A 20,262-nucleotide genomic window follows, 5' to 3' on the forward strand; every position below is an offset into this window, starting at 1 on the left:
TCCTGGTGCTCCCTGTTCATCACAAAGTGCCTTGATCTATCCTAATCTTCCTAGAGGACCTGCTTGAGTGTATCCTCTCAGCAGCTTATCCAATCGACAGCGTATGTTCATCACAGAACTGCCGATTTGACCTAACGACTAAAACCATGCATTTAAACACACAAACGCACCTTTTCAACACACACGCGCTTTTAACTCATAAACGCGCTTATAGACTGCATAAACGCGCCTCTGCAACACAGACGCGCTTTCTGAACACAAACGTGCCTATGCTAGACACAAACGCGACCAGGGAACACAGACGTCCCTGCATGACATAAACGCTACTAAAAATCACAGACGCCTCTGCATTTCACAAACGCGTCCGCATTCAACACAAACGCGGTTCCAGTCACAGACGTGCCTGGACCTGACACAGACGCGCCTGTTGGACACAGACGCGCCTGGCGCTGACACAGACGCGGTTGCGCGTTTTTGCACTTTTAAACTATCCTATTTCTAGCGCATTTATTGCTCCTAAACATGCATTTATGACAAAAACTCGAAATGCGTGAAAGTACGAGGAGGTTTTCGGGTACTTACCGGCTCTCCTGCATCGGCTGGTCGCTGGAATCGGCGGACACGGTCGAATCTATGAATGAATGCCATCGCTGCTGACTGCTGCTGCTCTTTTCTCGCTCTGCACTGTGATCTCGTAAGGGTGTAGATGACAATGAGGATGTCTTTTGCCCGTGGTCTATCTTATAGCCTAGCCTAGCCCTCGTCTTCATTTCCCGAGTCAGTCTTTTTCATCCCGTGACTTTGTCACTTTATCTGATCAGTCCATTCTATCCCATCTTTCTTATCGAGAGATTGTCTGCAATCTTTCCAGACTTTTTCATCCAATCTCTCGAGGGGGCATATCATTCCCATCCTGGGGCAATTCTGTATCAGTTCATCTTATTTTCTTTGAAACAACGCGACAAGCCGCATTGTCTCAAAGAGGGGCAAAATGTAGACACCCAAAATTGTCATGTCTAATTAAATAAATATTTTATTTATTTAATTATCTAAGCCTAATTCTTCTATTAATTAAATAAATCTTTATTTATTTAATTAATTCATTTATCCTCTTCTAGCCTTATTTCTCATTTAAATAAATACATTTATTTATTTAAATTATCCCTTTCCTAAATTAAATAAATATTTTATTTATTTAATTGTCCTACTTCTTCTATTAATTAAATAAATCTTTATTTATTTAATTAATTCATTAACCTTTTCTACACATGACACATGTCATTCATCTCTTATTTCCTACACTACCTACCTCTTTCATTATTTTGGTATTTCTTATACCTACCCTTTAATCCTAGCCGACCTCCTTTTTACACCTCTCAATCTTAACCCTCCATTTCTTATTGTGTCTTCTATTTAAGGAGATGCTTTCTTCATTGACAAACCCTAATGACTAATTTTGGAGGACTTAGCTACACTACAATTCTACTTGCAACCACATTCCGTTCTTTATTGAGCTCTTGTGCACATAAAAAATCTGAGAGCAAGCATATCAAACAAGATCAATGGAGATAGGAAGAATGGAGATCAAAACCCTAGTGGACATGTGATGGTATAATCTTTGTGATTTTTGAGTTATTTTGCATTGTCTTAGGTTATCTTCATATGTTATGGTGGATCTTTGTTCATTGTTAGGCTAGGGTTTGGTGGTTGAATCCATTTTAGTCTTTCAATATTGTTGTTTATTGCTATCCATTTTCACCATATACAGTTTTAAAACTAAAAAGAATAGTTCAAACACAATCAATATATGTATGAACAAAATGTGACAGTAAAGGACTGTGAAGATGTAGGGTAACAAGATTAATTCCCGTGTGTTTTTGTTGAAGCTCCTCTGTTGGTGTGCCTATTTGCTCCTCTTTGATTCTTGTTGTGTCTTTCTCTTGTTGCAATGCTTGTTGTGTGTTTGTTTGTGACTGCAATGAGAGGAGACTTTTTTTTTATACAAACATTTTGTGGTTTCCCCCTTTTAATGTACTGATTCGAATTCAAAATTTGAATGTCCATTGAATTTGTAGAGGCAATTCATTTAAGCCTGATTTGATTGTTTTTTAATGGAATATAGTGGCCTTACAAACTTGTTGTCGTCATTATAGGAGGGAGAAGTCATGACAGCACCGGTAAGCACGTGTTGAAGATACCTGAAGGCGATGGTTCGAGCAGTACAAATGGGACAGAGGGTTGGCAACAGTGTCAAGGACATAACGTTTCATGGCACACACGTGGACCTAAACATTTGTTTAGGTGCTATATGATGGGTCGCGTTTGGGTCCACGTGTGTGCGGGTGGCAATGTGAAGTTTTTATTTATGTTCGTAATGTTGGTGTCAGAGTCTGTAAACCGGTCATATTTTCCTCCTTTATGGTTTTATAAAGACACTTAACTTTTGTTATTTCGGGCCACTTTATGGCACGTTGGCTTGTGTACATGGCTAGACTCGGCATGTTTTTGGCGGTCGTACTTGTTTGACCCTTCCAATGTGGCACACAATGTTTTATATTTAAATATAATGGATACACTTTGGATCTAAAACGTGTTATATTTGTATGTGCATGTTTATTGATTTAATTTTGTGTATATTTTCGGGTTGGGGTGCGCATGTTTTGGCAGGTTAGGTGGTCAAGTGTGGGGCCCAAACAACGCACGAACTATATTACGTTCTGGATCTCGCATGTGTATTGGCTCCTCTCCCCTAACTATTCTACATAGCTACTTCAACTTTGACTAATTACGCACAACACGCAACTTCGACTACCATGCATTTTGGACAAAAAATAGTTGATGATTCAATTTAGGGAATCTTTTTATTTTTTTATTTACTAAGGCTGGGGTCCCATGGAGGGGGGCTTCCTAAAAAATAGAGCGGGAGCAACTGAGATTTTTTAGTTAAATTTTAAAGCTGGTGATCCCATGAATTTTGTAGTGTAATCCAACTTAAAAATTTAAGCTTTGCAATTTAAGGAAGTTGGTGGTCTCATGAATATCTTTTATACTACGTGCATAATAAAAACAAATAAAATTAATTCGTTTCCCTCTAAAACTATTTTTTTATAGAAATTAAATTTAAATTTTTGACAAGTGGCAAATAATATCCCTAAGCTGGTGGGGCAATATTTTGAAAAGTTTCCAAAATATTTTTATTCATGGGACCGCCTCTTCCTTAAAATAGAACTTAAGCCCCCCTCATCATGGGACCCCTGCTAATAGTCATATGTATATATAAATATGAATATAAATTTTTGATGGCAAATATATGTATTTAAATTTATGATGGCAACTTTCGTGGGCGGCTACCCTGTACCTTGCAATTTTTTTTTCTAGCAGAATAGGAAGGGAGGGTTTACAATAACAGCTCGTCAAATTCAAGAATTATGGATTTTTGACTTTCGGTTCCAATTTAAAATCGGTTGCACTGAAAACTTTTAGAGTGAGTGCAGAAGACGAAGTAGAAGTGGCATCATGGAATTAGCAAATGCAAATTGTCTGGTTTTTGTGCTGAATGGCCAAAGGACTGAAGTGGATTTATCTCAAATCCACCCAGAAACTACTCTGCTTTCTTATCTTCGTTATCACACTCAGTACAAAGGAGCCAAACTTGGCTGTGGAGAAGGTATGCTTATCAGACACAAAATCTAATTTGAATTCTATGTTCTGTAACTCATTTATCTTTGAAATTATTTGTAATGTTTTTGAATTCAACTCGCATCATCATCTCTGTTTTTCTTATCTGTTGATTCTCTAGCGAATATGGCCTTTTAGATTTAGCAGGATCTATTTATAGACATACCCACCCAAGAAACACTGTTATTCAGTTCTTCAATATCATAGGATTTTTAAGGAATCTAGATTAAAATCTATACAGTATGCAACACACTCTGTACCTCATTCAGATGAAAAAGTGAACCTTGTAACTGTTGAAGCACGGAGCATGACGTTTAAAACTAACGTGCAACACACTTCATTTTTTAACAAGCCTGAATAAGTGAAATCTTAAATAAGACAGCTAAAACTTCACAAGTTTTGGAGAATTTGTTTTATCTATATCTACAAAGTCTTAGAGACTCGTAGACAATTAAAGAAGTTTGATGAACATTAGTAGGTTTTTTTTGGATTAAGTTGTGGATAGATTTTTTCACTAATATATATTTTAGAGTAGATCACATGATTCATCATAATTCTGTTTTCTGTATATTTCATCCGGTCTGATTCGAAACTTGAAATTTACACACAACTGAAACCAAAAAAATTACTAATGATCTTCATGGACTGTAAAAGCTACATAAATTTAAGTTTGATGAATTTATTTTAGAACCAGAAACAATCATCTAGATTCTAGATAATGTTTGCCGGATTCTACAGAACAATTTGGCTTGAAATTATCTGATTGGTTGCAGGGGGATGTGGGGCTTGTGTTGTGCATTTATCAAAATACAACACTGATACAAAAGAGACACAGGAATTTTCAATAAGTTCGTGCTTGACACTGTTGGGATCTATAGATGGTTGTTCCATCACAACTACTGAAGGGCTTGGGAATTGCAGGGATGGATATCATGCTATCCACAAAAGGGTCGCAGGTTTTCATGCATCGCAGTGTGGGTACTGCACTCCAGGATGGTGTATGTCTCTTTATGGTGCTCTTCGTCAGGCTGATGCCAAAGGAAACAATGATCATAGACATGGGTTTTCAAATATTTCGGTTTTGGAAGCTGAGAAAGCCGTTGCAGGGAATGTGTGCAGGTGTACTGGCTACAGACCCATTGCTGATGTTTGTAAAAGTTTTGCAGGGGATGTTGATTTAGAAGACTTGGGTCTCAACACCTTTTGGAAAAAGGATGAATTTCCTGACCCAAATAAGCTGCCTGAATACAATCCAACTGGAGTTTCTACAGATTCCAAATTCTGTAGACCAAGATGTGAAGATTTTAGAACATCCTCATTGAATTTTTCTTACAAAGATGAATTCAGTGGAGAAGAACGTGTTTGGATTAGACCATCCACCTTGGATGAGGTTTTGGGGGCTCTGGAAAAAGCTGCTGAGGAAAATGTTGAACCCAAGCTTGTAGTAGGTAACACAAGTGCTGGAATCTACAAAAACATAGAGCCTAAAGTTTTTGTTGATATCAGAAACATCTCAGAGCTACAGATTATTAAAAGACATGATTCTGGGATTGAAGTTGGAGCAGCTGTAACCATTGCCAAGCTTATAAAAGCATTGGAGGATACAAATGCCATTGCAGATGATATTCTGGATCATGGAAAAGAAAACCCTACTAGAAGTTTAGTGTTTGAGAGCCTTGCCAATCACCTGAAAAAGGTAGCCTCTGCATTTATTAGAAATACAGCTAGCATCGGTGGCAATATAATTATGGCCAAGAAATTGTCATTTGATTCAGATGTTGCAACCATTCTCCTTGGAGCTAATACATCAGTCAAAATTATCTCAACTGAGAGATTAGAATCTGAGTTAACCATGGAGGAATTCCTTGATAAGCCTTGTCTTGATTCAAGGGTACTATTGCTCTCGGTATTCATTCCAAACTGGAATGAAGTTAGCAATCCTGCTGGAAACAATGGCTCTGCTAAATTTGACGAAAAATTGTTGTTCAAAACATATAGGACAGCCATTCGACCGCTTGGTAATGCAGTGTCTTATGTTAATGCTGCCTTCCTCGCTCAAATTTCTCTCAGTAGACATCAAGGAAATCTGGTTGCAAAGAGTCTTCGACTTGCTTTTGGTGCATATGGGGTGAGCCATGCTATTAGGGCTACCACTGTAGAAGAGTTCTTAGTCAATAAAGTTATATCACCAGATGTTCTTCTGGAGGCAATTGAAATGCTTAAACTACAGATCATTCCTGTGGAAGGTACCCCAAAATCTGCTTACAGGCAAAGTGTGGCTGTTGGTTTTCTTTTTGACTTCATTAGTCCTCTTGTAAAAGATATAGTTCCCCCTTGCATCACTGATTCTCTGGAAGTTAACAACAACCAGAGTGACAGTACTTTCAATCATGAGAAATGCTCCTTCAAAACAAAAAGCATTATAGATGGTAAACAAACAATGGAATTTCATGATGAGTATACTCCAGTAGGCCAGCCTTCTGCAAAAGTTGCTGCAGAGCTTCAAGCATCAGGTACTTCCCTTTCCTTTTTCACTTTAAATTATCAAATATCAAATAAGAGTAGTTATTTGCTTTATAGTAGAGAGAGCTACATATTGAAAACGAATTGAAACAATCAGATCCTCCAAGTATTATTTTGTGCAGTGGCTCTTAATGCCATAAAGAATTTATGGCAATCTTCTCAGGGATTGTAGTAATTTATTTTGGACAAATAACCTTCTCACTAAAACGCGGTTTCATCATATATGGAAAGTAATTCTCAATTAGAGCCTCACAATCTAAAACTGCATCATCATTAGAAGTTATGAAAACCTCTAATAAACCTTTCACAAGGATTAAACTATGACAATTTTTAAAAAATAAAAGTTTGGATATCATTAGATTTTGTTAAGCCTACAAACATGTAGAATACAAGTTTTAATACAAGGATGACATATTCTTATGGTTGGTTTTACCCTTCATCTTAGGCAATGTTCTACAATGATTCATGTAGATGATGAACAATATACTAACTCGATCATTCACTAACTCGATCATTATTATCTACATTGATGAAATTCTTATCTTCAACAAACATTGGATTAACATCTATGCCACATCTGATAGGTATTTCACGCAAGGTGGTAACGAAACCCCTATGTTAATTTGGAAAAATATTCAATTTTCTCGAAGGAAATATAATGTCTAAGATAGACTGTGGAAGCATGGGAGTACATGTGGACTCAACCAAAGTTTTTGTCATCTAAGAGTGGCCTACAACATCTAATCTTATAGAGCTCCATAATTTATTTGGATTGGCAAACTTTTGCAAGATTCTTATATTGCTTAGTTTCTCTTACGTTACTTGGCTATTGAATAAGATCACTAAAGATCACTAAATATGAGTTAAATAAAAAATTCACTTGAGCTGTTTTATAACATAAAACATGTGATGCATTTAAATACAAACTTTGTTCTATACTAGAGCTTTAGAAAAAAATTGGAGATAGCAAATGATGTCTCTTAATATGCACTTAGAGTATTCCTAATGCACCATGGCCCCCAACTTCTTGCCATAACAAACTTTCACCATGGTAGTTTGGATCCCATGTACGACAAGGAGCTATGCCATAGTCCAACATGCAAGCAAGGAAAAACTACATAATAAGAAAATAAATTATAATCCACAAGTTACTTTATATTATGAAGAAATAGAACAAAATTAACATGAACACCATCAAAAGTGGTCATCCTATCTCTAGCACTTGTCTTTTGATTCTACATATGTCATGATTGCCTTAACATACAACTTAGCCCTATTGAATTTATAGACCAAATTCTCTTTACCTATTACCTCAAATTCTTTGAGTTATTTCATTTAAATTTCCTCCTCTAGATCACCTAGAATGTGGTCTTAGCATCCATTTGTTTTATCACTAAATCATATGTCATAGCTATGCATAACAATTGTCTAATGAAACTAAACATAGCTATAAGAGAAAATCTCTCACCAAAGTCCATTTCATCAATTTGGTAATAACCTTTAGCCACCATTTTTCTTGTCAACTAGTGAGAGCTAATCAACGAGAACTACTAGTCGAATGTTGTTATAGAATAATAACTTTGATACGAGCATTGCCAACTACATTGAACGATTATCAAGTTCTTTTATAGATTTCACGTTGTATTAGTAATTCATTTTTTGTAATTTAGTCTAAGAAATGCCAAATAATATTCTTGTTATCCTTAAACAATGAAAATCATAAAGAGACTTATTAGAAGGCATCTTTTAAAAGCAATATTTTAAGAACTTGAAAGTAACTCAAGAATAATTAATTTTCAACAAGAGAATCTCTCTCTACTTTTATCAAATTGTGCTTTCAAGGAGGTCCAACTAAAAATAATAGAGTTTGAAGTAAGAACTCAATATATTATGAATGAACAAAAAATTTAAAGGAAATAATCAGGTGCCTCAAAACAAATAAAGATCTACAAATAATAAATAATGGAAAGAAGTATTTATTAAAAACTACTCAAAATGAAAAGAGAATCCTTACTAAATAAGTTTTATTAGTATTTTATTTTGTCTCTTATGAAACAACACAAAATGCAATAGTATCTATGGATAAACTTCTCTTCAAATTCTAAGAGGAAAATCCAAAAAAAAACTAAAAAAACCCTAGATTTTACACTTATCAAAACTATACAAGATTTCTCTAAAGGGGCTTGTATAAATGAAATAATTGAAATGATTAATGCCCTATCTTTTTATCTTAAGAATGTGAACAAGTATTTTTCAATAGTTGCAACTATATGAAATGTCAAGTGAACTAAGCATAGCAAACACTTTTTTACTAGCTACAACTAGAGACTTGTAAATCACATACATGAGTGAATTGTCTTTGGCACACACAAACGATACAAGATTTCATAGATTGAATAACTTATATGCATTCAAATCTATAGATAAGTTGAATCATAGTGTTAATACAAAGCCTAATGCTATTTTTCAAAATTTAAACCAATTAATGAAATTGAAGACATTAATCATACATAGAAGACATATTTGATACTTACCGTTTATGTAACATAAGCATAACTTCAACTATCTTTAACTATCATATATGTTGTAAAAATCCTTGACAAAAAAACAAATTGATCTGCAAATTTCCAAGCCAAAATATAGAGTTTCCAACATAAAATTTAAAGAAACCTTTTTTTTTGTATTTTGAATGTTTATTTAAATTGGATACAATGCAATAAAATCACACAATTTGAACACCTAAATAAACTATAAATAATACACTTGGTATTTGCATCCATTTAATGATGTTTAGGGGTATCATAAAAGAAGAGCATGCTATTCATTGATACAACCTTAGAAATCCAAAAAGTGAGCATAGATAATTATAATTGATAACTTTAGAATTCAAAGATTAAGACTAAATCTATTCATAAATTTTTCCAAGCAAAATTCCAACCAAATCATCCATAAACAATAGCTAAAATTTCTTTGAATGCATAAATATAGATTATGTATGAATTTCCCTACCAAATTCAAAGAACTATGCCCTCTAGCTTTGAGATTTGAATGTTTTCATCATCAAATCTATTATTGTTTGATGTCACATAACCATCGCCATGAAGAACAAAAAAATATTTTATAATTTAAAATCTGAAAGTATGCATTTCTCCCCTCAAACCCCCTCTATATAGCCACCAATTCTAAGTAAGAGGAATGCCATTTTTTTTAAAAATTACATCTTAAACATAAGTCTAGGGTATTAAAATGACACCATTTATTATTAAATGTCACTAGTTATTTTTTTCTTTATGGTTTTAATCAAAATTACAATACACCTATAAGACATATTCTAGAAATATTAGACCTTTACTAAAAATCATAACTTGAGATTGACATCTTGACAATTTAATAGGTTAGAAACTCAATTCAAAAGACTCAAGCCAAATTTAAAGTCAATCAATTTTTAGTTCCATCTCCAAAAAATAAGGAAAATCTTTAAAATATAGGATTTTTTTTTTTTACTCATAGAAAAATGATATAACTAAGTGAATGGGATCCACAACTTACTATCATTAAGAAAGAGACATTATATGTGCCTAAAACACTTATTTATATATCAAAAAATTTCTAATTTAAAGAACTTAAAATAGTAATTACGTCGAAAGGTGTATTAATACTCACATAATGGATTGATAGATATGCGAGATTAAAAACCCTCTATGATTAAAATTGGCACCCATCATATTGTATGGCACTCGTCATAATTACAATTAGTTTTACTATTACTTAAATAAAAATAATTTAAATAACTTTAAATAACCTAAATTAAAATAAATGTCTGAAAAGCCAGATTAAAAAAATAAATTATTTTCTCCTCTCAACTACCACTTATTCTGAGTTTAACTATTAATCAATTCTATTTATCTCCACCATACTAATAGTTAACTTCGTCAAAATAATATTATAATAATAATATAAAGATATGATAATATAATAATAATAATTAGTCTTAATAGATTTTTTTGAAGTTTAATAGAAATATTAAAATATAGTAATATCTCAAAAATAATATGATTTTTATTTTTTTTAAATTTTATGCCTAGTAAACTTTTTAATGTGACTGGTGACGGTGGCATGGCACGCCCTCCGGCTCCACGAGAAACTATTTTGACCCGGATCTATGAACCGGCGAGGCCACAAACGGGGACCTCATCCCCACACTTCACTTGTTCAAATCTGCGAGCTCAACGACCCAGCAGGGATTTGAACCTTGGTGGTCGCTTCACCAACAAAGTGTTCTAACCGCGACACTACATGTCCAAAGACAATAATAATAATATAATATTGATTACAATATCATAATATAATAATAAATTAATATTAATTATTGTAGTCACATAAATCTGTCCACTTAATTAAATGAATATTTACTATTTATTTGATTATTTAATCATCAATAAATCAATTAATTAAATTAATATTTAATTAATTTCATCCTCAACCTCTTCTTCTATTAACTAAATAAATTATTCAATTTATTTAAATTAATTCATTAAGTCATACTCTAACAATCAATTAAATGAATAAAGCACATTTATTTAATTTAACCCCCTTTCCTCATTTAAAATAAATAAACAAATATTTATTTAAATCCCTAAACTACCCCCACTTGCATTCTCCTACAAATGCAAGTTGCACCTATTTGGTTGAAATAATGAATTTTATTTTAATTAAAATCCCATTTTCTCTCACCCACCAAACCCACTAGACTCTTCTAACCCATTATAGATTCTTCTAATCCATTCCTAATTTACCTAGTATCACCCTCCCTAATTATTGTCACATTCCTAAGCAACTTGAAGTCACTTTTCAAAGTCTCAAAGTCTTTGAAAAGCATTAAAAGCTTTTATTCTCCAACAAGTTGACCCCTAAAGTTTTCCAAACCATTAATGATTCTTACATAACCATTTATGGCTCTTACATAACCATAAATGGTTAAACTCAATTCACCCACACCCTCTAACTCAACTCCCATTTAACTCATGGGTCTCTTCAAGCATTTATTGCTTTGACCATGGTTATCCTCACTAACTCTTGCACAAGAGTTTGTCCATTGGATAAAGACATTATTCATTGGATAAAAGCTTTATTAATTCAACTCAATCCTAACCTTACCTCCTAAGGTAACCTTCATGTCATCTCAAGCATTTAATGCTTCTTCCCTCTCCTCTCAAGCCATCTCATGTTGACATTTGTCATCCTAGGATTGGGTTGAAAGCCCTCACATGGATCATAAACCCATCAATCCTGACCCTTGTTGAGATTACTCAATCTCAACCATCCATTTCTTCATTTTTCCTATAAATAGAGCCCATTCCTTCTTAATCAAGATCCAGAAATCTTGTATGCATCAAACTTATACCAAATTTGAGAGAGCATCTAGGAGCACTTTACTTTGTTATTTTAGATAAAATTAACATAGATTAATTAGGCTTTTTCATATTCAGCTTGTTGTATTTGCATAATTAATCATTTTCATAATCTTGAATCTCCATAAGACATCCATAGTAGTGCAAAAAGTTGAGGGCTACACTCATGTGGAACTTGGAGAGGAGAGGAACAAGGGAGGAGCAACTATGAGCATGTTGGGGAGCATTTGGGAGGGTTTAGTGTATTTCTTCCTTTTTTGTGTGCTTTCTATAATTTGTTTCATATCTCTCTTGATATGCATGCTTAGGATTGTAGTTTCATTCTTCTTTCATTTATGATTGATACTAACAACACTAATGTTTGAATCTTGTGTTTCTTGAGTCCTTTTTGCAGTGCATCAATTATAATATAATAATATAATAATTTTCTAAATGGAATAATAAACAAATATGATATCTTTCGGCGTACTTTACCTATATTTCTCTAAAGATAGGTATACTAGTTAAATAATATACTAAAAATCATATAATTACGCCAAAAGGTGTATTAATACTCACATAATGGATTGATAGATATGCCAGATTAAAAACCCCCTATGATTAAAATTGACACCCGTCATATTGTATGACACCTGTCATAATTACAATTAGTTTTACTATTACTTAAATAAAAATAACTTAAATAACTAAAAATAACCTAAATTAAAATAAATCCATGAAAAACCAAAAGAAATATTTTATTTATTTTCTCCTCTCAACTACCACTTACTTTGAGTTTAACTATTAATCAATTAATACTCACATAATGGATTGATAGATATGCGAGATTAAAAAACCCCTATAATTAAAACTGACACCCGTCATATTGTATGACACCTGTCATAATTACAATTAGTTTTACTATTACTTAAATAAAAATAACTTAAATAACTTTAAATAACCTAAATGGAAATAAATCCATGAAAAACCAAAAGAAATATTTTATTTATTTTCTCCTCTCAACTACCACTCACTCTAAGTTTAACTATTAATCAATTCTATTTATCTTCATTATACTAATAGTTAACTTCGTCACAATAATATTATAATAATAATATAAAGATATGATAATATAATAATAATTAGTTTTAATAGATTTTTTTGCTTTGGTGGAGAGTTTAATAGAAATATAAAAATATGGTAATATCTTAATAATAATATAATATTGATTACAATATCATAATATAATAATAAATTAATATTAATTATAATATAATAATATAATTATTTTTCAAGTGAAATAATAAATAAATATGATATCTTTCGGTGTACTTTACTTATATTTCTCTAACGATAGATATACTAGTTATTTAATTCTCAAAAATTATTATTTTAAAATAAAATCTTAAATATTTATATATAAATAAATTAAAAAGGAATATCAAATCAAACAAATAGTGAAATAACACTACTTAAAACACAACATAAAAGCATACCTCAACTCTTTATTAACAAATATAATTTTAAAATTGATTTTTTCTTATTGGTGTGATATTCTCTTTCCTTATTTTTTGTTTGTTTTGCTACTAGACAACAATATTTGATAGTGTAAATGTTTTTTTTTTTTGGTAACATTTTGCATTGTCAAATTTTTATGATAATTCTTATTGCCAATTTATCTATCTATCGATTATGAAACAAAACTTCCCACAATTATAACTGGTTTTTATGGTGATGGAAATGATGTCCTTTTCTTCTTCTTGTACAATCTTCTCTTTAGACTGAATTTTATTAATTGCTACTTAGTATATTCTTCTTATTATTAGTACTTGCCGTTAGGCTAAGGAATATTGTAATGAGTTTTTCATTTTCCTAGTTAACTAGTTATTAAACAAATTTATTTAAACCAATTACTAACAAGTATTTTTTAATTTATTTGAATCTTTTTGTTTTGTTGAAGTATACATACAAATTTTTTATGTTTATAATTTATAAAAATGATTTTTTGATGATATGATTGGCTAACACTCATTTAGCTGTTATACACAAAATTTTCGGATTGTAAATTAAGAATACTGAATTTTCCAAATGAACACTTTTATTTGTAGTTTTCTTGGGCATAATTCTCGTAAAAAAAAATTCGCTTTATATCTTTACGGCTATTTGCCATCCATTTTTATGCCATGGACATTGCTGCTTGCAATTTGTGCAAAAATAAGTACCTCCCATAATAAATGAATCCTCACATAATTGTACGAGTCTTTTAAAAAAATATCGCAAGTATTAATTGAGATTTTGTACTTTATAATATTTTAGGTGAATCAGTTCCCCATTTGAATTTCAATTTAAAACTTTTATATCAAATATATTTAAATTATTAGTGGATATCAAATATAATTAAATTATTATATCAAATATATTTAAATTATTAGTGGATATATAATTTTATATCAAATATATTTAAATTATTATTTTTTTGAATAAAGGGGTAAAAGCCTTTATTAATAATCAGAAATCAACATTACACAAGAAAGCTAGAGCCACAAGGCTCCATAAGAACCCAACCAGAAATCAAGCAGTTTCATAACTATCCATATCCTCAGCAAAGATCTTATGCAAATCCTGACAGTAATCAGGGGAAAGATGCTCCCAACCCTCAACTTCCCAAACATCACCATGTTTCGAAGCTCACTTAGCCAAACAATCCGCAACTCTATTCCATTCACGAGGAATGTGGATGAAAGACACCCTCTCCATCATAACACTAATTTGCAAAATATGGTGCACAAGCCTTGCCAGCTGCCAATTAATCCCACTCACCTTCTGCTCAATCAACATATTAACAATAATTTGCGAATCTGATTCACAGATAACCTTATGCCACCTCAGCTCATATGCATGCTCCAGGGCATAGAAAATTGCTAGTCCCTCCATAAAATTATTAGACTGTTGCCCTTTATGAACTGAAAAGAAGAAAACCACATCCCCCATACAATCCCTACCAACACCCCCAATTCGAGTAGGACCCAGATTACCCCAAGAGGAGCCATCGGTGTTAATCTTAATGGAACCATCCCGAGGGGGCAACCATCTTCCTGCCCTTTGAACCTTCTACTTAGCACGTCTACCTCTCCTGACACAAGCTGAGACATGAGACATCTCCTGCAAACCCAACCTACTCGCAATATCAGCTTCTCCTCTATCCAGAGGAAAATTCATCTCACGTTTAGCTTGCACCGTCTCCTAGATCATGCCAATGATTCTATTCCACACTTGTTGAACTAACAATCTGACTTCCCTAAAGATCCTCCTATTCCTCTCTAGCCAGATCTGCCAAAGTATGAATATGGGCCCAATGTGCTAGATAGTCTGGAGAAAAGAGGACAAAATAGGAGGCTTGCCCAAACTGCTCCAAAACTCCACCAAAGAATCCGCGCGAACACAGGGGTGATTCCACACCCCCACCAGTAATGCCAGAGTAGCAACAAGAAAGGGCATCCTCCTTCCCATTACCACAGGTGAGAGGAATCCTCCTCCCCATTACCACACAAAACACAAATGGAAGGCTCGTGGAACCCATGCTTGCGAATATTGTCCCAGGTTAGACATCTATTCGAAGTCAAAGTCTAAGCAAAACAGTTACACTTCGGCCAAGAGAAATTGTTCCAAACATATTTCTACTAGTGCACCTTCCTCCCCTCCGAGTGATCGAACAACAGCTCCTGGTACCCACTAGCAACAGTAAAAACACCCTTAGGATTCAAGGACCAAGCAAGTCTATCCCTATCCTTAAGGGAACTGTACAATGTCTACTAGCCAAAATGCCATGAAGCACAACGTAGTCTTCCTCCATATCAACAACTGGCCATTCATTAGGAACCTTCCACCGCACCATCTCCAGTTGCCCACACCTATAAATAGACTTAAAGTCGCTCACTCTAGACCATCCTGCCTCCAGGAACCTCTGGCAAAGATTCACTAAATTATGAAACTAATCAATAATGGGGGGATATCCATCCCAAGAATCAAACCAAAAAAGAACCTCTTCCCCCCTCTTACAGATCCAAAAAAAGACCTTCTTTTATCAGTGTAGCCCCTTTCTTGAGAGTACTCCAAATCATAGAGCCTTTTTCCCGCAAGCGGATATCTTGGGATTTCCTCCTTCAGGATCCTCTGCATATAATTGAAAGACAAAATCTTAGCCCAACCTTGATCTTGTTCAACACACCACCTCTAGTACAATTTAGCTGCCAAAGCCTCCCCAAATAAAGAAGACTGCCTTAATCCAAGCCCACCCAACTGCTTTAGGTTGCACACCAAGTCCCATTTGACAAGACTCCATTTATAGGAGGATAGGTTGTTTGCCCATAAGAATTTCATTGCCAAAGAATCCAATTCCTTCACAAACCACTTTGGGGCCACTTTGAGCATACACCTATAAAGCGGAAGAGCATGGACCACCGACTGGGTCAGTTGAACCTTCCCAACAAAGGATAACCATCTATGAGTCCAATGTTGAACCTTCATGCAAAATTTGTCTAGAATACCCTACCAAGAATCCCTAGGAGGATTACCAATAGAGATAGGAATACCCAGGTAAGTCAAGGGAAGAGAACCGACCTGGAATCTCAAGATATGAGCAATACTCAATTGAATAGTTCCAGGTGTGTTGAATAAGATAATGGAAGATTTGTCCTCATTGATCAACTGGCCAGAAGCAACAAGATAGACATCCAAGATTTTACGCAGATTTATAGCTTCTCTGATCCTAGCCAGTCCCATCAGGGCCATATCATCCACAAATTGCAAATGGTACTGAGGAGGTATGTCATTACCCCAAGTCCAGCCATGAATAATACCCAATCCCACATTATACTTAATCAATCTCCCCAAACCCTCAACCAAAAGAATGAATAAGTACGAGGAAAGAGGGTCCCCTTGATGAAGACCCCTAAATGCACCAAACAACTCAATATGTTCTCCATTAATTAGCACAAAGAATGAGGTAGACGAAACACAACCCATAACCCATTGGATCCATTCATCAGCAAAACCAAAGGCCCTAAGAATCTTCTGGAGAAAGGACCATCGAACTCTATCATAAGCCTTTACCATGTCCAACATGATAAACATAGCTTTTTCCTTGGAAGTAACATAGAATGAATGGTCTCAGTAGCGATGACCACTCCATCCAAGATTTGACGGCCCTCCACAAACACACTCTGCTCTTCAGAAATGACCCTCCCAAGCCAATTCTTCAACCTTTCAACTATCAGCTTAGAAATAATCTTATAAATCACATTACAAAGCGAAATAGGATGAAATTGGCCTAACCGGTCAGCCCCATCACACTTGGGAATGAGCGCAATGAAAGTCGCATTCAAAGCCCGAAGCATCTGCTTACTCCTCTGGGACTCTTGGACCACCTCCAATAAGTCCAATTTGATAACATCCTAGAATTCTTGATAGAACTCAATCGGAAACCCATCCGGTCCAGGAGCCTTTCCCTTCTTCATGTGAAAAACAATCCTCTGAAGTTCGTCCAACAAAATAGGTCCCATAAGCTGCTCATTCATCTCCCTAGTAACTAGAGAAGGAATACAAGCAAGAACTTGGTTTTCCTCTTCCAATTTCCCCTGAGAATCCTCACTAAAAAGGGATTGGAAATACTACATAGAATCCCTAGAAATCTCCTGCAAGGATAAACACTGCTCACCTCTATCATTAACTAGAGCAGGGATGGAATTGTCATGTCTTCTTGCTTTCACTGAATTGAAAAAGAACACAGTATTCTTATCCCCCGCTTGAAGCCAATCAATACGAGCTCTCTATTTCTACTAGATTTCCTCCCTAAACTCCCACTCCTCTAAATCCTTGACTACCTTGACTTCCTCCCTAAGCAAGGCTTCTAACAATCCATGCTCTCTTATCTCTCTAGTAATGTCATTCAACTCTAATTGAGTAGTTGTCTTAGCATGAAAAATATTACCAAAACACTGACGATTCCATCGTCCAAGCTGAAACTTAACAAATTGCAGCTGCTTGGCAAAAGTGTACATGACAGTGCCAAATGCTAGCCTCCCTTTCTTCCACCACTCCACAACATGAACCTGCAAGGAAGAATCTCGCAACCACATAAGCTGGAATTTGAATGAAGGAATGTGAGTGACCCGAGCAGAAGAGGACACCAATTTGATGGGCTAGTGGTCCGAGCCTTTCCAATCTAAAATCTCAAAGCAGGTGGACCATCACCCACCAACCCAAAAACTAGAAACCAAAAAGCGATCCAGCCTATCTGCAATCCAATACTCCCCTAGTCTCTTGTTGTTCCAAGTGAATAGACCATTACCGGGTTTGATGTCAACAAGATTCAAGGTTGATATACTATCTCGAAGAAGGAAGGAAGAAGGCTTCAACCGCATAACACCACACTTCTTCTCACTCAACTCTAAGATGGCATTGAAATCACTTGCCATAATCCACACATAAAAGTAATATGAGACCACAAATTTTGCTTACCCTGAAGATCAGTGGGGGCATAAATGATAGTAAGCAAGATATATTCCCCAGTCACAAGACTAGAGACAACCCCAGATAAAGATGATCTGGAAGAAACCCACCATATAGGATGAATCCTCAAGGGGTTCCAAAGACAAGCCACACCTCCAGAGGAGCCAAATGCCCCAATACATTGACATTCTCCTCTCCCCCATAGCTTAGGCACCAAACCCAACATACTTTCCACTGATAATTTAGTTTCTTGCAAGAAAAGGATATCAAGAGAATGACTCCTTATCAATTTCTAAACACCTTTTTGTCTAGGGCCATTGTTCAAGCCCCTCACATTCCATGAAAGCACAATCATTTGGGAGGATTAAAAAAATGAGAATCCAAAGTCTTTACTGACCTTGACTCAACCAAGTTCTCCCCCATCAATTTGATTTTATCCAAGTCCTTCTTTCTACCAACCTTTGAAATCTTCTTCGTTGCTCCTTTCTTAAAGTCTTTCTGAAGAAGACCCAGATGTAAAGAGATCTTATTACTTTTAACCTTAGCAGAGTCCAATTTTGTGTTGCAGGAGAAACATCCCCACCATCCATCTTCACTTCAACACTAGAGATGGGTCCCTTTTGAGCCAAAACCTACTGATCCATCTCCATCCGTTGACTTCCAACCTCCTGTAGACCCTGGGTAGGATCCAAGTTCACACTATCAGGCATCAACCCTACTGCACTATGATCCAAAGGAATCATCCCTAGATTCACCTCCTACTGGCTAAGGTCGTCCAAGGCTTCAAATCTGCTAAAGGTATCCTCCTCCTGACTCTCCTACAAAGACCTCTTTTGACGTCGGTTCCTATTCTTTGTCTTAACTGGGACAAAACCATCAGCACCCACAACCACACGAGACATGGAAACTTTTCCTTTATCAACCCCATCAAGGTTACGAGACGACTGTTGAGGCTAATGCTCAACCGATTTAGACCTAGGGCACTTGCGTTGCAAATGACCATACTCATGACATAGATGACATCGGAAAGGTAAAGTCTCATAATCAAGTTGTTGGACCCAAGAGTAAGAGCCCACACACATATCTATAGCATCTGGCAAAGGCTTACTAAGATCAATTTCAACACAAATGCAAGCAAAAGTCATTACCTTTCTCCCCAAGGTTTGCGTTGAAGATCCAACAGGCCACCCAAGCAGTGAAGCTAGCATTCACAACACATCCTCCAAACAACATTCTACCGGAAAACAAGGTAATTGAACCCACACTGGGACTCAATTTGGGAGCTCCTTCGAAGGGTTAAATCCCACATGCCAAGGTTTGATGAACAACCCCACCTGGTTATAAAAATAAGGGTCTCCCTCAAAGACTCGATTGCGATCATCCATGCAATTGAATGTAACCATGAAATAATTGTTTGCCAACAACATAATATCCATTTCCCCTTTCGGTGCCCAAGTCCTCTGAGCCCAATTCTCCAAAAACTGTAGAGAAACCCTCATCCCCAAAAATTTGCAGTAAAGCGAGTGCTTTGAAAAATATTCAACATCATCAGCAATCATCTCAGGCGGAATCACCAATTTCGGCCTCTCTTTGCATCTCGCAAGCATCTCTCAAGACAACCATTAATCTTTGAAATCCAAGAACCATTGGACAAACTTGCACCAACGATACCCGTATCTGACTCAAAAAGATTATTAACAAAGGTCTTATTACCTTTGGATGGGGATTTCGAGCCCAACGCTGCTCAAAAATCCATACTAGGTGAAACCCTCGAGGCATCATCACCAACAAAAGACATCACACCCAATTGCAAAACCACACCCTTAACAAAAGAGGGCAAGGAGATCTCCCACCACGGCAAGCACCGACCATCCCCCACTGCAACAAACACCAAACACTCTCCCTTCCCAAACGCATCCACATAAATGAAAGGGTTAAAAGACCCTCACCCCACAGGCTCCCCCAACACTGCCGCAAAGCCAACCCCAACCGCACCCAGCACCAACACACCTCCCACGAGCCACTCCGTAGCCACCAGCACCAAACACGACGACCCAAGGAACCACCCCACCCTGCAATCGACCACACTACCCTCCCCACTGCACACAGACAGAGAAACCACGCTCACGAGCTAGGGCTCAGATGCCCTAGCTCGAAACCA

General features: G+C 35.6%; 1 protein-coding gene across 1 annotated transcript in view; it reads left to right on the forward strand.

Annotated features, from left to right (window-relative positions):
• Positions 1-3,352: 3,352 nt before the first annotated feature.
• Positions 3,353-20,262, forward strand: part of LOC131033172 (probable aldehyde oxidase 4) — a 32,400-nt gene continuing 15,490 nt past the window's right edge. The window contains exons 1-2 of the mRNA XM_057964318.2: positions 3,353-3,667; positions 4,452-6,191. Coding sequence (XP_057820301.2) covers positions 3,517-3,667; positions 4,452-6,191 — 1,891 coding nt within the window. The 5' untranslated portion in view covers positions 3,353-3,516. The remainder of the gene's footprint in view (positions 3,668-4,451; positions 6,192-20,262) is intronic.

This window comes from Cryptomeria japonica, chromosome 6, assembly GCF_030272615.1.
Source record: "Cryptomeria japonica chromosome 6, Sugi_1.0, whole genome shotgun sequence".
NCBI lineage: Eukaryota > Viridiplantae > Streptophyta > Pinopsida > Cupressales > Cupressaceae > Cryptomeria > Cryptomeria japonica.